Below are 14,626 nucleotides of genomic sequence, written 5' to 3' on the forward strand. Positions count from 1 at the left end.
CAACATTTTTTGGACTCTGGATTCCCTTGGAAGAATCTTCCTTGTTTGTCATTTGTTCAGATACTTACAAATTAAGAGCTTTAGTATATCACATGTAGGCTTAATCATAGAAGATTAGGGTTGGAAGAGACCTCAGACCATCTAGTCCAACCCCCTGCTCAAAGCAGGACCAACCCCAGCTAAATCATCCCAGCCAGGGCTTTGTCAAGCCTGACCTTAAAAACCTCTAAGGATGGAGATTCCACCACCTCCCTAGGTAACCCAGTCCAGTGCTTCATCACTCTCTTAGTGAAACAGTTTTTCCTAATATCCAGCCTAGACCTCCCGCACTGCAACTTGAGACCATTACTTCTTGTTCTGTTAAAATACAAACCTAGAAAAAACTCTTTACTATGGGACTGATCTTGTCCCACTGAAGACAAGTGTAAGGGGACTGTTGCCCCCTTACTAACATTCAGTGGGGGTGTTTTGGTTGGCTAGCTCCCAGCACTAAAAGGGGAAGGGTCGAGGGCAAATCAGGAGCCTGAGACTGACAGTCCCCAGGAACCATGGGGAGAGGCCAATGCTCCAGATCAGCCTGATTGACAGGGCGGGCAGGCTAATCAGGGAGTCAGGAGGCCAGAGGGGGTCCCGTCCTCCGTGTGAACTGGAATGGCCTGAGTCAGACTGAGTGGGGCCGAGCTAAGGAGAGAGCAGGGGCCCAAGCTGAGCTGGAGGGCAGAACCGTGCCAGATCCAGAGCCAGAGACGCAGCCCAGGGAGAGCAGATCCTGTGCTGGGAGCGGAGCAGCAGCCACAGAGCCAGAGACGCAGCCCAGGGAGAGCAGATCCTGTGCTGGGAGTGGAGCTGCAGCCACAGAGCCAGAGACGCAGCCCGGGGAGAGCAGACCCTGTGCTGGGAGCAGAGCTGCAGCCGCAGAGCCAGGTGTGGTGAGCAAGTGGGGCCAGCCAAGGGGGAACCTGGGCAAAGGGCCCAGCACAGAAAGACACCCCCAGACAAGGGCCCTTGCAGGCCAGACCGGGAGGGGGACCTTAACCCTACGGGGGGCTGACGCTGGGAAGAAGGGTCCCACCACTCAAAGCCCGGAGGTGTGTGGCCACCACCATTGCAAGTGTCCAACCCGCAGCGTCTCTGCAGCACGGCCTGGGCCTGAGAAGGAGGCCTGGGACCTACAAGAAGCAGACTGTGACCTGCCCTGACATTCCAGAGACACTGGTTGTGATGTTCCCTGCCACAGAGCAGGGTGATGTGTTTTCCTTTAACCTTTCCCATTTTTCCTTGTTCCTTTCTTTAGATTAATTGTTAATTAAACAACTTGTATTTGCTTTAAATTGTATGGAATAATCAGTGAGTCAGGGAGGTGCCCAGTGTAAAGAGAGTACCCCGGAGTGGGGACACCCTAGCCCCTGTCCTAGGTGACCACAGCAGGGTTGGGGGTCGAGCCCCCCAGGAATCCTGGGCCCAGCCTTGTTGGGGTTACGAGGACTCAGCCAGACAGGAGAGTGGAAGGGGAGCCCTCAAGGGCAGGGAGGCCTCTGGGTAAAGGAAGTGGGAGCGGGGACTCAGATCCTTTCGCTTGCCCACCTCACCGGGGTAGTGCAGAAGTCAGGAAATTTCCCCACAATAGCGGGACCATTCCCCCGCTTACATAATTGGCGTCACGAACAGGATCCTATCCACAGGGTCCATCCCATTGGTTTTCTGGTTAAGTTCTAGTAGCATGGTCCGGGCCTAGTTGAGCACCCTACCATGGCTGGAATTGAAGAACTACGAACCCAGTTTGCTGAACTTCAGCGCAGATTATCAGACCAAGCGGAGGCATTACAGCAAGCTAGAACTGAACAGAGAGAAGCCTTATCGCTGGCCAAGGCAGTAATAGAGCAACAGACAGCAGAAGCTAAGAAACCCCCTACTATTTATGTCCCACGGGAGCGGAAGGTCACGGAGTTTGGTGGCTTCCCGACTAGACCAGGAGACATTACAGTAGAGGAGTGGGTCAAGTCTGTGAAGGCGGCTCTGCGTGTGCTAAGAGTACCTGAAGAAGATCATGTGGACTTCATAGAGGAGCACCTCAAGGGCCAGGCCAAGGCCACAGTAAAGTTCATGGCAGTGGCAGACAAAAAAAATGTGGAAAAGATATTTGAACTCCTCCTAGAAGTGTATGGGGACAAGGTACCTATTGGAACCCGACTAAAGGAGTTCTTTGAGAGAAAGCAGGAGCCCGGTGAAACTATCCGGGCATATGCATATGACCTCCAGGAGAAAATGAGCAGAGTGGAGCGGCGAGACCCTCAGCGAGTTCCAGACCCAGATACGGTTCTGAAAGAGCAGTTAGTGCTGGGGCTCCAGGATGATTCCCTCCGCCGTGAAATGAAAAGGAGGTTTAAGGAAGAGCCCAGTAAGAAGTTCCATGAACTCATGCAGGCTGCTATTATGTGGTCAGAAGAAGAGGAAGTTCCTGTGGCAGAGACAGCAAAGACTAACCCCCGTACACGAAGTGGCGGCCTTGTGAATGCAGCTGCTGGGGAAAAGGCCCTGCCCCAAACACAGCTAACATTGGAAAGCTTGAGTGAAGCTGTCCAAAAACTGGCGGTCCAGCAGGGGGAGATGCTGAAAGTGATGACTGAGGTGATGAAAGGAAAACCTCCCACTAATATGCCAAGATATCCAAGGGCCCCAGGATCCCGAAGATCTCCACTGAAGGACGAGCTGGGAAGATACATTTGTTATACTTGCGAAAGGCCAGGACATACTAGCCGAGATTGTACACTGAGAAGGAGACTGGAGTCCCAGGCGCCTGAAATTCAAAAGGCACCGGGAGCAAGCAGCCAACCATCAGAAGGCCAAGTGGGGACTGAAGGGTTTCTACGGCTGTCCCTAGGAAAAGGGCAGTGTGTCAGCAGCAAGGAAAAGGACCCTGATGATGTTAGTGTATTCAACGATTTCTGTGGCCGAGCTTTCGGGGACTGCTTGACAGTGGATATAACCATAGCAGGGGTGAGAACCCGCTGTTTGATAGACACTGGCTCAGAAGTCACCACTATTTCTGAATCATATTTCCGAAACTACTTAAAAGAGAGAGATCTGACCATGCATAATACCCGATTTGTACAGCTAACGGCAGCTAATGGACTTGCCATCCCTGTGGTGGGGTGTCTTGAAGCTGATGTAGGGTACATGGGTCGAACAATCCCTGGGAAATGCATTTTTATCCTAAAGGACACAGCTTCAGGAAAGACTTTAATGGAGAACAGAGTACCGGGAATTCTCGGGATGAATATTATAAGAGAGCTGAAAGAATTACTGTTGGTAGGAGAAGGAACCCTGGAGATGAACCGTCACGGGCAGCCTAGGAAGGACGCTACACTGAAGCGGGTACTAGCCCAAGTGGAGAGACATGGACGTTTCCCGGGTCCAACGGGACAAATTGGCTATGTTAAGGTGGCAGGGAGACAGAAGGTGGTTATACCTCCCTGGAGTGAGAAGATTATTGATGGGCGCTGCCGGGTGCCAAGCGACTTTGACGGATACAGAGTGCTTGTCGAGCCAACACCTGGGGCCAGTCTCCCTAATGGGCTCCTGGTTGCAAATGTACTTGCTAATGCCAGCAAAGGAAAAGTGCCAGTCAGGCTGTTAAACTCAAGTAAGAAGGCCATAAAATTGTACCCCCGAACCAGAGTGGCAGAGGTACACCGTCCTGAAGGAGTGGTGCCCCCATTGGGGGTGGCCTTGGAAGAAAATGGGGATGAGCTGCGGGTGATAGAAGTAAAAAAAGGCACACAGGTTACCACATCGCAAGCGGCACCTGATGGAGAGCTACCCATTCCAGTCCAAGTGGACCTCCAACAGCTAACCCCTACACAGGTTGGCCGTTTGCGGGCGCTACTGGAGAAACATCAGGAGGTCTTTTCCAGGGATGAGCAGGACTTTGGTTACACCACCACAGTGACACACCAAATAGCCACTGGAGATGCTGTCCCGATAAAACAGAGACACCGGCGGATCTCACCACGAGTGTTCCAGGAGGTAAAAAAACACATTCTGGACCTAGTGACTCAAGGTGTCCTTAAAGAAAGCCACAGTCCGTGGGCATCACCCGCAGTGATTGTAATAAAAAAAGATGGTGGGGTGCGATTTTGCTGTGACTACAGGAAACTGAATGAGGTAACGCACAAGGATGCCTACCCGCTACCCCGGGTGGAAGAGTCACTGGATGCATTAGGAAGTGCAAGAGTGTTTTCAACCCTCGATTTAACTTCTGGTTATTTCCAGGTTGCAGTGGAAGAACGAGACCGGGAAAAGACAGCAGTGACGACTCCGTTTGGGCTGTTTGAATGGACACGTATGCCATTCGGCTTGTGTAATGCACCTGCTACGTTCCAGAGACTAATGGAGGGGGTGTTAGGAGACTATATCTTAGACACTTTGCTGATATACCTGGACGATGTTATTGTGTTTTCCAAGGATTTTGAGAGTCATATGGAAAAATTGGACTTGGTTTTCACACGATTGAAGGAACATGGATTGAAGCTGAAGCCAAGTAAGTGCTGCCTCCTACGTGAAAAAGTCAAATTCTTGGGCCATGTGATTTCAAAGGATGGAATCCAGGTAGATGAAGAGAAGACCAGGGCGCTGGAAAATTGGCCGGTCCCCAAGAATGCCAAGCAAGTGCGGCAGGCTCTAGGTTTCATGAGCTATTACAGACGATTTGTTCCAAAGTTTGCACACATTGCTGCACCACTATATGGACTAGTGGGCCAGCCTGCCCAAAGGAAGGGAAGGGATCAATGTTTTGTGTGGGATGATGCCTGTCAGACAGCTTTTGACAAATTAAGACATCGGCTGATGTCACCACCTGTGCTTGCATATCCTGACTTTAGCCTGCCATTTATAGTGACAACAGACGGGAGCCTGCACGGCCTAGGTGCGGTGCTCAGCCAGAAGCAAGAGGGGGCCGAGCGTGTGATCGCATATGCGAGCCGAGGGCTGAGGAGGTCAGAAAGAAATGACAAAAACTACAGTGCTTTTAAACTAGAACTGTTGGCCTTGAAGTGGGCTATCACTGAAAAATTTAAGGATTATTTAGTGTACTCTAAATTCACGGTAATCTCAGACCACAATCCACTCCGATACCTGGCAACGGCTAACTTAGGTGCAATTGAACACCGCTGGGTGGCCCAACTCGCTGAGTTCACTTTTGAAGTACAGTATAAACCTGGAAGGCAGAACATCAATGCTGACACCCTGTCTAGATTGCCTCTGGAGGAGGAGTCAGAAGAGGGCGAGGATCTGGAGAAAGACTTCCTAGTCATTCCTGCAGATGTTGTGCGTACGTGTTTGTGGCTAGAGAATCCAAAGCCCGAGGACGAAGTGACGGTAAAGGATGCAGTACAAAACCTGGTAAGAGGAGAGAGCGCAATAATCTCGGGGTACTCATGGGAGGAGATTCAAACTCTGCAACGAGAAGGTGATGTTGGACCTGTCTTAGTGGCAGTCATGAGCCAAACGAGGCCAGACCGGAGATTTGGGGCCAGATACCCCCAGTCTAAGAAGCTAGCCAGACAGTGGGAACGACTTAGATTACATCGTGGAGTGCTGTTCCGGGTAACATATCATCCCCGAGATGGTGAAGAAGTGTGGCAGTTAGTGGTGCCTGTGTCACTCCGCCGTCAAGTTTATGAAGCCAGGCATGATCATGGGGGGCATTTTGGAGACAGGAGCACTCTGGAGGTAATGAGGAGAAACTATTACTGGCCCACAATGGGTAGCGACGTGCAAGTGTGGATCCGTCAGTGCAAACGGTGTGCCTTAGCCAAGGATGTGTTTCCTCCCAACCGAGCCCCTTTGACCTGTACTAATGTGACTGCCCCAATGGAGGTCCTAGCGATGGATTACACACGGCTAGAGAGATCTTCAGAGGGGTATGAGAACATACTGGTTCTCACGGACATGTTCACCCGATTCACTGTTGCAGTTCCAACTAGAAACCAGACAGCGCGGACAACGGCTGAAGCCCTCATAAAACACTGGTTTGTGTACTATGGTTGTCCGGCACGGTTACACTCGGATCAGGGGAGGAATTTTGAATCAGAGGTGATATCTGAATTGTGTAAATTGTATGGCATAGCCAAAAGCCGAACAACACCCTATCACCCGCAAGGAAATGCTCAGTGCGAGAGATTTAACCGGACAATGCATGACATGCTAAGAACGCTCCCGCCAGAAAAGAAGCGAGCCTGGCAGGAACATCTTCCTGAGCTGGTGTTGGCCTATAACAGCCATGTCCATTCATCGACAGGTTACGCTCCTTTTTATCTCATGTTTGGGAGGGATCCCAGGTTGCCATTGGATATTCTGGACAGAGAGGGCCCTGAGGAGGATGAGGTGACCAATTTGGATGACTGGGTCAAAGGTCACCATGACAGGCTGAAGATAGCCTGTGACGTTGCTCTCAATACAACTAAAGACACAGCCCGGAGTAGGAAAAGGACTTATGATCGCAAGTCCAGTGGGGCTCTCATCAGGCCTGGTGACCGTGTACTAGTTCGTAACCATAGACACCGGGGGCGTAATAAAATACAGGACAAATGGGAGTCAAATCCCCACATTGTAGTCGCTCACAACAATCCTGAGCTACCAGTTTACACCATCCGGCCTGAACGAGGAGGTCCTGAGAGAGTAGTACATAGGGACCAGTTGAAACATTGCACTCTTAGTCCAGACAGGGACCATAGGAGGCGTAGATCAGTACACCCCGAGGAGGCTGAAACCAATTGGGAAATGGTTCTAGTCCCACAAACCGAATATAGAGAGGGACCGAGTGGGGCAAACCCAAACCCTAACGAGAATGGCCAGCTCCTTCAAACTGACCCAGTATTACCCGAGGATAGGGAAATAGAAAATATGGGTAACGAACCACCAGTCTTAAGAAGGTCCCAGAGGGCTAACAAGGGTGTACTTCCTGTTAGACTTAGAGATAATTATGTTATTGGTTCTATGTAGTGTTTTAATGAATATTGTTATGTATGGTATTAAGAAGTAGATGTGGAATGTTAAATATGTTAAATGTTCTTTTGATAATTGTTAATGGGTTGTTGATATACAATGACATGGGTTATGTTGTTACCATGGGGCCCGGATGTACCGGTGTGAATATTGTGGATGTGGCAGTATTTTAGCAAGGGGGAATGTAAGGGGACTGTTGCCCCCTTACTAACATTCAGTGGGGGTGTTTTGGTTGGCTAGCTCCCAGCACTAAAAGGGGAAGGGTCGAGGGCAAATCAGGAGCCTGAGACTGACAGTCCCCAGGAACCATGGGGAGAGGCCAATGCTCCAGATCAGCCTGATTGACAGGGCGGGCAGGCTAATCAGGGAGTCAGGAGGCCAGAGGGGGTCCCGTCCTCCGTGTGAACTGGAATGGCCTGAGTCAGACTGAGTGGGGCCGAGCTAAGGAGAGAGCAGGGGCCCAAGCTGAGCTGGAGGGCAGAACCGTGCCAGATCCAGAGCCAGAGACGCAGCCCAGGGAGAGCAGATCCTGTGCTGGGAGCGGAGCAGCAGCCACAGAGCCAGAGACGCAGCCCAGGGAGAGCAGATCCTGTGCTGGGAGTGGAGCTGCAGCCACAGAGCCAGAGACGCAGCCCGGGGAGAGCAGACCCTGTGCTGGGAGCAGAGCTGCAGCCGCAGAGCCAGGTGTGGTGAGCAAGTGGGGCCAGCCAAGGGGGAACCTGGGCAAAGGGCCCAGCACAGAAAGACACCCCCAGACAAGGGCCCTTGCAGGCCAGACCGGGAGGGGGACCTTAACCCTACGGGGGGCTGACGCTGGGAAGAAGGGTCCCACCACTCAAAGCCCGGAGGTGTGTGGCCACCACCATTGCAAGTGTCCAACCCGCAGCGTCTCTGCAGCACGGCCTGGGCCTGAGAAGGAGGCCTGGGACCTACAAGAAGCAGACTGTGACCTGCCCTGACATTCCAGAGACACTGGTTGTGATGTTCCCTGCCACAGAGCAGGGTGATGTGTTTTCCTTTAACCTTTCCCATTTTTCCTTGTTCCTTTCTTTAGATTAATTGTTAATTAAACAACTTGTATTTGCTTTAAATTGTATGGAATAATCAGTGGGTCAGGGAGGTGCCCAGTGTAAAGAGAGTACCCCGGAGTGGGGACACCCTAGCCCCTGTCCTAGGTGACCACAGCAGGGTTGGGGGTCGAGCCCCCCAGGAATCCTGGGCCCAGCCTTGTTGGGGTTACGAGGACTCAGCCAGACAGGAGAGTGGAAGGGGAGCCCTCAAGGGCAGGGAGGCCTCTGGGTAAAGGAAGTGGGAGCGGGGACTCAGATCCTTTCGCTTGCCCACCTCACCGGGGTAGTGCAGAAGTCAGGAAATTTCCCCACAATAGCGGGACCATTCCCCCGCTTACACAAGGAAAGCTTTTACCAATGGAAGTCTTTTACAGACACTATGTCCATATGCCTTAATAAATAGGCAGCTTATTTACTGCACATATGCATAACTTATGAATATAATTGTTGGAAAAAATATGTGTAGCTGAAATAGGCAATTCTCTGAAGTATCTGAATACAATATAGTGATTACATATGCCTAGAAAATAATTTATATCTGCATCTACATTTATATGCAACAATGAATCCTGGCATAGATCCTCAACCTATATCAGCCCCATTTTAGAATGTTCATCTCTCAGACACTTTTGGAATCAGGTGCTTGATTTTGACCCTCACTCTCTGGGCATTCTCCAGGAGACTGCATTGCTGGTGATTTTTCAAGTGTCTGGGGACTCGCGGATGTCATTAAAGTGGTTTTCAAGTCAGTTGCTCTCATAGCCAAATGCCAAACTACAGTTCATTGGCTCATGCCGTGACCTTCCTCCTGAGGATCTTACTTTGAGCTGTCCTTTAAAACAGGAGCACATGAAAAATGGGACCACAACTATGGAAATGAAGAATAGGTTTTACACAAACGTGTCCATCATTTTAGCGTCTCTACCATCAATTTGCCAATATGTCGTATTCAGGCCAGGCTCTCTCAGATCCCCCTGTAGGCGAACAGCAGGTAGGACCATGGCACTGGCATTTCCCCCTCTTCTCACCAGCCCATGGTGGAGTAAGCAAGCCTACAGGGTGGGGAATTACACCAGGCACTGGGCTGCTTGGGACGGATTGTGCCTCTGAGACACACTCCTGTAGGACAGTGCATCTCAACTCTTCCCCCTCCTTGGGCCACTGCCTAAATGGCATGGTTTGGCCCTATATCTGTGTGAATATATTGCCCTCTATTGGCTAATTGTGGTTCATTAAGAACATAAGGGTGTCTCTATAGCTGACAATAACAATGCTATTTTAGATGGAGGGGAGGGCTGGCTCAGAGACAGATAGCAAGAGGGAACAGATAAAGGAGATATGGAGAAGTAAAATAATCATGGTAGGAACAAGGCATGCCAAACTTCACCTGTCTGTGAGGCACCTAGCAAACTTATGGGCTCTAGAGTAATATATACCTAGAGGGCACACACTTTGTTGCTTCTGTAGACTGAGATCATGGTACACACCAGGAGTTTGTTGCATCCCATCATTCCCACACAAAAGTTCTCTGTGTGCCACTCTCCCATCCCCCTCTATTTCAGGGACTCCCTGAGTTCCTCATGCCAGGGATTCTGTGTGTCACCCAGCTCCTCCCATCTATAGACAATTACAGAAGTGGTTGACGCTGCTGGGTCTGCTAACCAGATGTCAAGGGCTCCATGTATCCTCCATTCCCCCCTGCTGGTTTTCCAATTTTCATCCAAATCAACAGGGTTGTGTGTTCAGACCTAGAACTTGGATCCTAGGGCCTGATCCAAAGCCAAAAGAAGTCAACTCAAACACTCCCATTGACTTCAATGGGTTTTAGATGACACCACAAGTTCCAACTTTGCATGTACACCTCTACCCCGATATAACACTGGTCTACAATTTTTGAGAAGTCGTCTGCTTCAGAGATAAAATGTGCTATTTATTATGTATTTTGATGTGCTGAATTCAAATATGACAATTAAAACAACTGATTGGCTACTGTTTCTAAGATATTTAAGTTTTTACATTTTATGTCTATGTATATTGTGTAGGTAGTAGAGTTTTAATCATAAATTGTAAACCTAGGTCTTTTCATGTGTTTATGGTTGCTTTACATGATAATATTTCACCTGTCCTGTTTATGTAACACTTTAAAAATCCGCAAAAGGGTTATATAAATAAAATTTATTATAAAACAAAAGGCAAAAAACTATTCTGTACATAGTTTAGTCCTATTCAGTGTCTACTTGGTGCTTCTTGGCTTGTCTCTTGTATTAATTAAATGGAGCATCTCTTGTCACTGTCCAGCAATAGTCTGCAAGCATTGATGGGCTCCATTTGCCCTGATAGTGTTTCTCCATTGTTGCAATGTCCTGGTGAAATAGTTCGCCGTGCTCGTCGCTCACTGCTCTGCAGTTCGGTGGAAAAAAATCTAGATGAGAGTGCAAAAAATGTATCTTTAGTGACATGTTGCAACCAAGGCTTTTGTATGCCTTGAGGAGGTTTTCCAGCAACAACCTGTAGTTGTCTGCCTTGTTGTTTCCGAGAAATTTTATTGCCACTAACTGGAAGGCTTTCCATGCCGTCTTTTCCTTGCCACGCAGTGCATGGTCAAATGCATCATCTCGAAGAAGTTCACGAATCTGAGGACCAACAAAGACACCTTCCTTTATCTTAGCTTCACTTAACCTTGGAAATTTTCCATGGAGGTACTTGAAAGCTGCTTGTGTTTTGTCAATGGCCTTGACAAAGTTCTTTATCAGACCCAGCTTGATGTGTAAGGGTGGTAACAAAATCTTCCTTGATTCAACAAGTGGTGGATGCTGAACACTTTTCCTCCCAGGCTCCAATGACTGTTGGAGTGGCCAATCTTTGTTGATGTAGTGGGAATCTCTTGCACGACTATCCCATTCGCAGAGAAAACAGCAGTACTTTGTGTATCCAGTCTGCAGACCAAGCAAGAGAGCAACAACCTTCAAATCACCACAAAGCTGCCACTGATGTTGGTCATAGTTTATGCACCTCAAAAGTTGTTTCATGTTGTCATAGGTTTCCTTCATATGGACTGCATGACCAACTGGAATTGATGGCAAAACATTGCCATTATGCGGTAAAACAGCTTTAAGACTCATCTTCGATGAATCAATGAACAGTCTCCACTCATCTGGATCGTGAACGATGTTGAGGGCTGCCATCACACCATCGATGTTGTTGCAGGCTACAAGATCACCTTCCATGAAGAAGAATGGGACAAGATCCTTTTGACGGTCACGGGACATGGAAACCCTAACATCACCTGCCAGGAGATTCCACTGCTGTAGTCTGGAGCCCAACAGCTCTGCCTTACTCTTGGGTAGTTCCAAATCCCTGACAAGGTCATTCAGTTCACCTTGTGTTATGAGGTGTGGTTCAGAGGAGGAGGATGGGAGAAAATGTGGGTCCTGTGACATTGATGGTTCAGGACCAGAAGTTTCATCCTTTTCCTCATCTGACTCAAGTGAGAATGATTCTGGTGCATCAGGAACCAGCAGTCCTTCTCCATGGGGTACTGGGCGTATAGCTGATGGAATGTTTGGATAATGCACAGTCCACTTTTTCTTCTTTGACACACCTTTCCCAACTGGAGGCACCATGCAGAAGTAACAATTGCTGGTATGATCTGTTGGCTCTCTCCAAATCATTGGCACTGCAAAAGGCATAGATTTCCTTTTCCTGTTCAACCACTGGCGAAGATTTGTTGCACAAGTGTTGCAGCATATGTGTGGGGCCCACCTCTTGTCCTGATCTCCAATTTTGCAGCCAAAATAAAGGTGATAGGCTTTCTTAACCATAGTGATTATACTGTGCTTTTGTGATGCAAAAGTCACTTCACCACAAACATAGCAGAAGTTATCTGCACTGTTCACACAAGTACGAGGCATCTCTGCTCACTTTGGCTAAACAGAAATATGTGTCTTTGCAAAATCAAACACTGACAAATAAGAGAGCACGACACTGTATGATTTCTAGAACTGATATAGGGCAATTTGTTCAGCAGAGTGATGTAAGCTTCGTTATGATTGCATCATCCATGACTTCTAGGAATAACATGATGCAATTCATATCATGTATGCCGCAATACCAGCTTCAGATTGCATCATTCATTGTTTTGCCTAAAAAGCAAGTACTGTCCAAACCCAGTCATAGATTTATTCATAGATCCAGTCAAAGATGTATTTTAGTCATTTCTGGTTTAAATTGAGATGCCTTCCCTTTATAACTCACTTATCCTCCGCCATTCCCAAGTCAAGGGTCGTATATACTGACCCAATAGCATATCTTGAAAACTAGAGCCAATCAACAATTTTAAGCATCATTTTCATTCTCAGTGATCCAGAATTAGAAAAGTTTGACTACATTTATTTCAGAAGCATTTTGGCTGTAGAGCAGTGTAATGTGACCCGATATAACACAAATTAGGATAAAGTAGTGCTCCGGGGGGGCGGGTAAGATTTTTTGGCTCCCAAGGACAGCATTATATCGAGGTAGAGGTGTATATGTGGTTTACTACAAAAATGTGATAGTCTTTTCATAGTTAAGGTTGAAACCTTGATCCTATTATAAGGTAATTTTATTTTTCCCACTAGCTTAAAAAAACAACCCCCTCATGTTTTCACTCTTTAGGGTTAGGTCTCAATGGCAATTGGATTGTGTTCTGAACATTGTAAATAAATTTGAGATGACGACTTTAAGATTGCTCCTTTTTAAATTTTTTGCAGTTTAATGTTTGTTTCTATCCCTTGATCTATCTGACAAAATCACATTAAACCATGAAATTGTAAACGGATTTTGACATTGGCTTATGCAAGAGGCACCTTTTCAAGGGCAAGTACAGGGCAATATTTAAGAAAGTACCATTATTTTATAAAAAGAGTAAAAACATGAAGGAAGAATATTTTCATCATCATCACTGAAATGACCTACTATAGAAAAGTCAAAGGAAGCGCTAAGGTTTGGTAAATAAAGACTCCTTCTGACCAGTGCAGAGGACTCCTGCTCTGAGAGCAATGTGCACAAATTCTGAGTTCCTAGTCTTTCCCTGAAGAGCCCAAATAAATCTCTGAGCTCACACAATTCCACTCTTAGGTGTTAATCTGACCACCCCCAATTCCTACATGGAATAATGGGCACAGATAATCTTCAGTTAGTGTGCTAGCGTAATGAGCAAATGGAGCGGCCTCAGTTTATAGAAGCTGAGGATCAGTTACAGAAAGTTTACGTGATTTGCTAAGGTAGCTTGTGGCAGAGTCATGAACAGAACACTAATTTATGCAGTGTTAGACTCCATACTTTCCCCCACTAAGCCATGGTGCCTCTTACAAGCTGTTAAAATCTCTGTATTTAGGCCAACTGTACAATTGAGTTAATATTTATCCATCTCTGCAAAGTTCTGATGACAAAACAAATATGTAAGAACAAAGAATCATAAACATTTTTTTTTTCAGATGATGTAACTAATGCACAAAACCTTCAGTGACCTGGTTGGGCGGCACTAAGGGTTAGTGGATTAGTCATTGACTAAGGAACAAAAAGTGTGAATTATAGTCTTGTGGAACCTGAGGTATTGTGATGTCACTTTTTATCAGTGTTTGGGGTGAAGTGAGGTTGTGCAGTGAATGCATATGAGGCTAAGTTAGTGTTGCCCCTTTTTGACCTGAGCAGCTAGTCAAAGTTTGGGGCTTGGGGATGTTCCAGTTGGGAATGGAAATGGATGATGGTGACTAGTAGTTTCTTTTATGCAGTCTTGTTTATTTACAAGTAATATACAAAGGCCTGCTTCTCCAAACGCAGGAGGAACCAAAAAAACACGGGAGAGCTTCTTTGTGTACAGCCCCAAGCCTCTTTCACCAGCACCAGACCCAGATCCTTCCTCTAGGCAGGCTTCTCAGGGTCACACTGCTCACAGGCTGAGGCTGCTGCTTGACTTTTTCCTGCGTCTGAGACTTTCTCAGTTGTGTATGTTCTGCATTCCCTCACCCAAAGAACACTCAGCAACACTCCTGGGCGAGTTCACAACCTTTTTGGTCTTGGGGGGAGGGGGGGCGGGGATTTGTGATTAATTTATTCTGACAGTTATATTAATTGAAGGGTATGTTCACACACAGTCTCAAAGAGCTCTGTGACCCATGCAGTCACCAGTGTCACTCAGCATAACATTAGCTATGGAGTGGATGTATGTATCTCTTCCGGTCCCTACTGAAAGAGGCAGATTTCCACAGGAGTGACCTGAGTCACTGCACACTTCACAAAAGGGTACGTCTACACTGGCAGAGTTACAGCGCTGCTCAGAGAGCACTGAAGGGAAACCTCTGTTGTGTGTTCACACTGTCAGCTGCCTGCGCAATAGCGTGTTCACACTTGCGGCACTTGCAGCAGTATTCAGAGTGGTGCATTCTGGGCAGCTATCCCCCAGAGCATCTCTTCCTCTTCTGCCGCTAAGAGTTGTGGGAAGGCAGAGGGGGTAGCAGGGCATCCTGGGTCCTGTCCCAATGCCCTGATATGCATTACTTCACATCCCAGCA

General features: G+C 47.8%; 1 protein-coding gene across 1 annotated transcript; it reads left to right on the forward strand.

Annotated features, from left to right (window-relative positions):
• Nucleotides 1-1,336: 1,336 nt before the first annotated feature.
• LOC135981452 (uncharacterized) lies at nt 1,337-8,433 on the forward strand. Its single transcript, XM_065584065.1, has one exon. The coding sequence runs from the start codon at nt 1,750-1,752 to the stop codon at nt 7,000-7,002; it is 5,253 nt and encodes a 1,750-aa protein (XP_065440137.1). The 5' UTR covers nt 1,337-1,749; the 3' UTR covers nt 7,003-8,433.
• Nucleotides 8,434-14,626: the final 6,193 nt, after the last annotated feature.

Source organism: Chrysemys picta, chromosome 2 (assembly GCF_011386835.1).
Source record: "Chrysemys picta bellii isolate R12L10 chromosome 2, ASM1138683v2, whole genome shotgun sequence".
NCBI lineage: Eukaryota > Metazoa > Chordata > Testudines > Emydidae > Chrysemys > Chrysemys picta.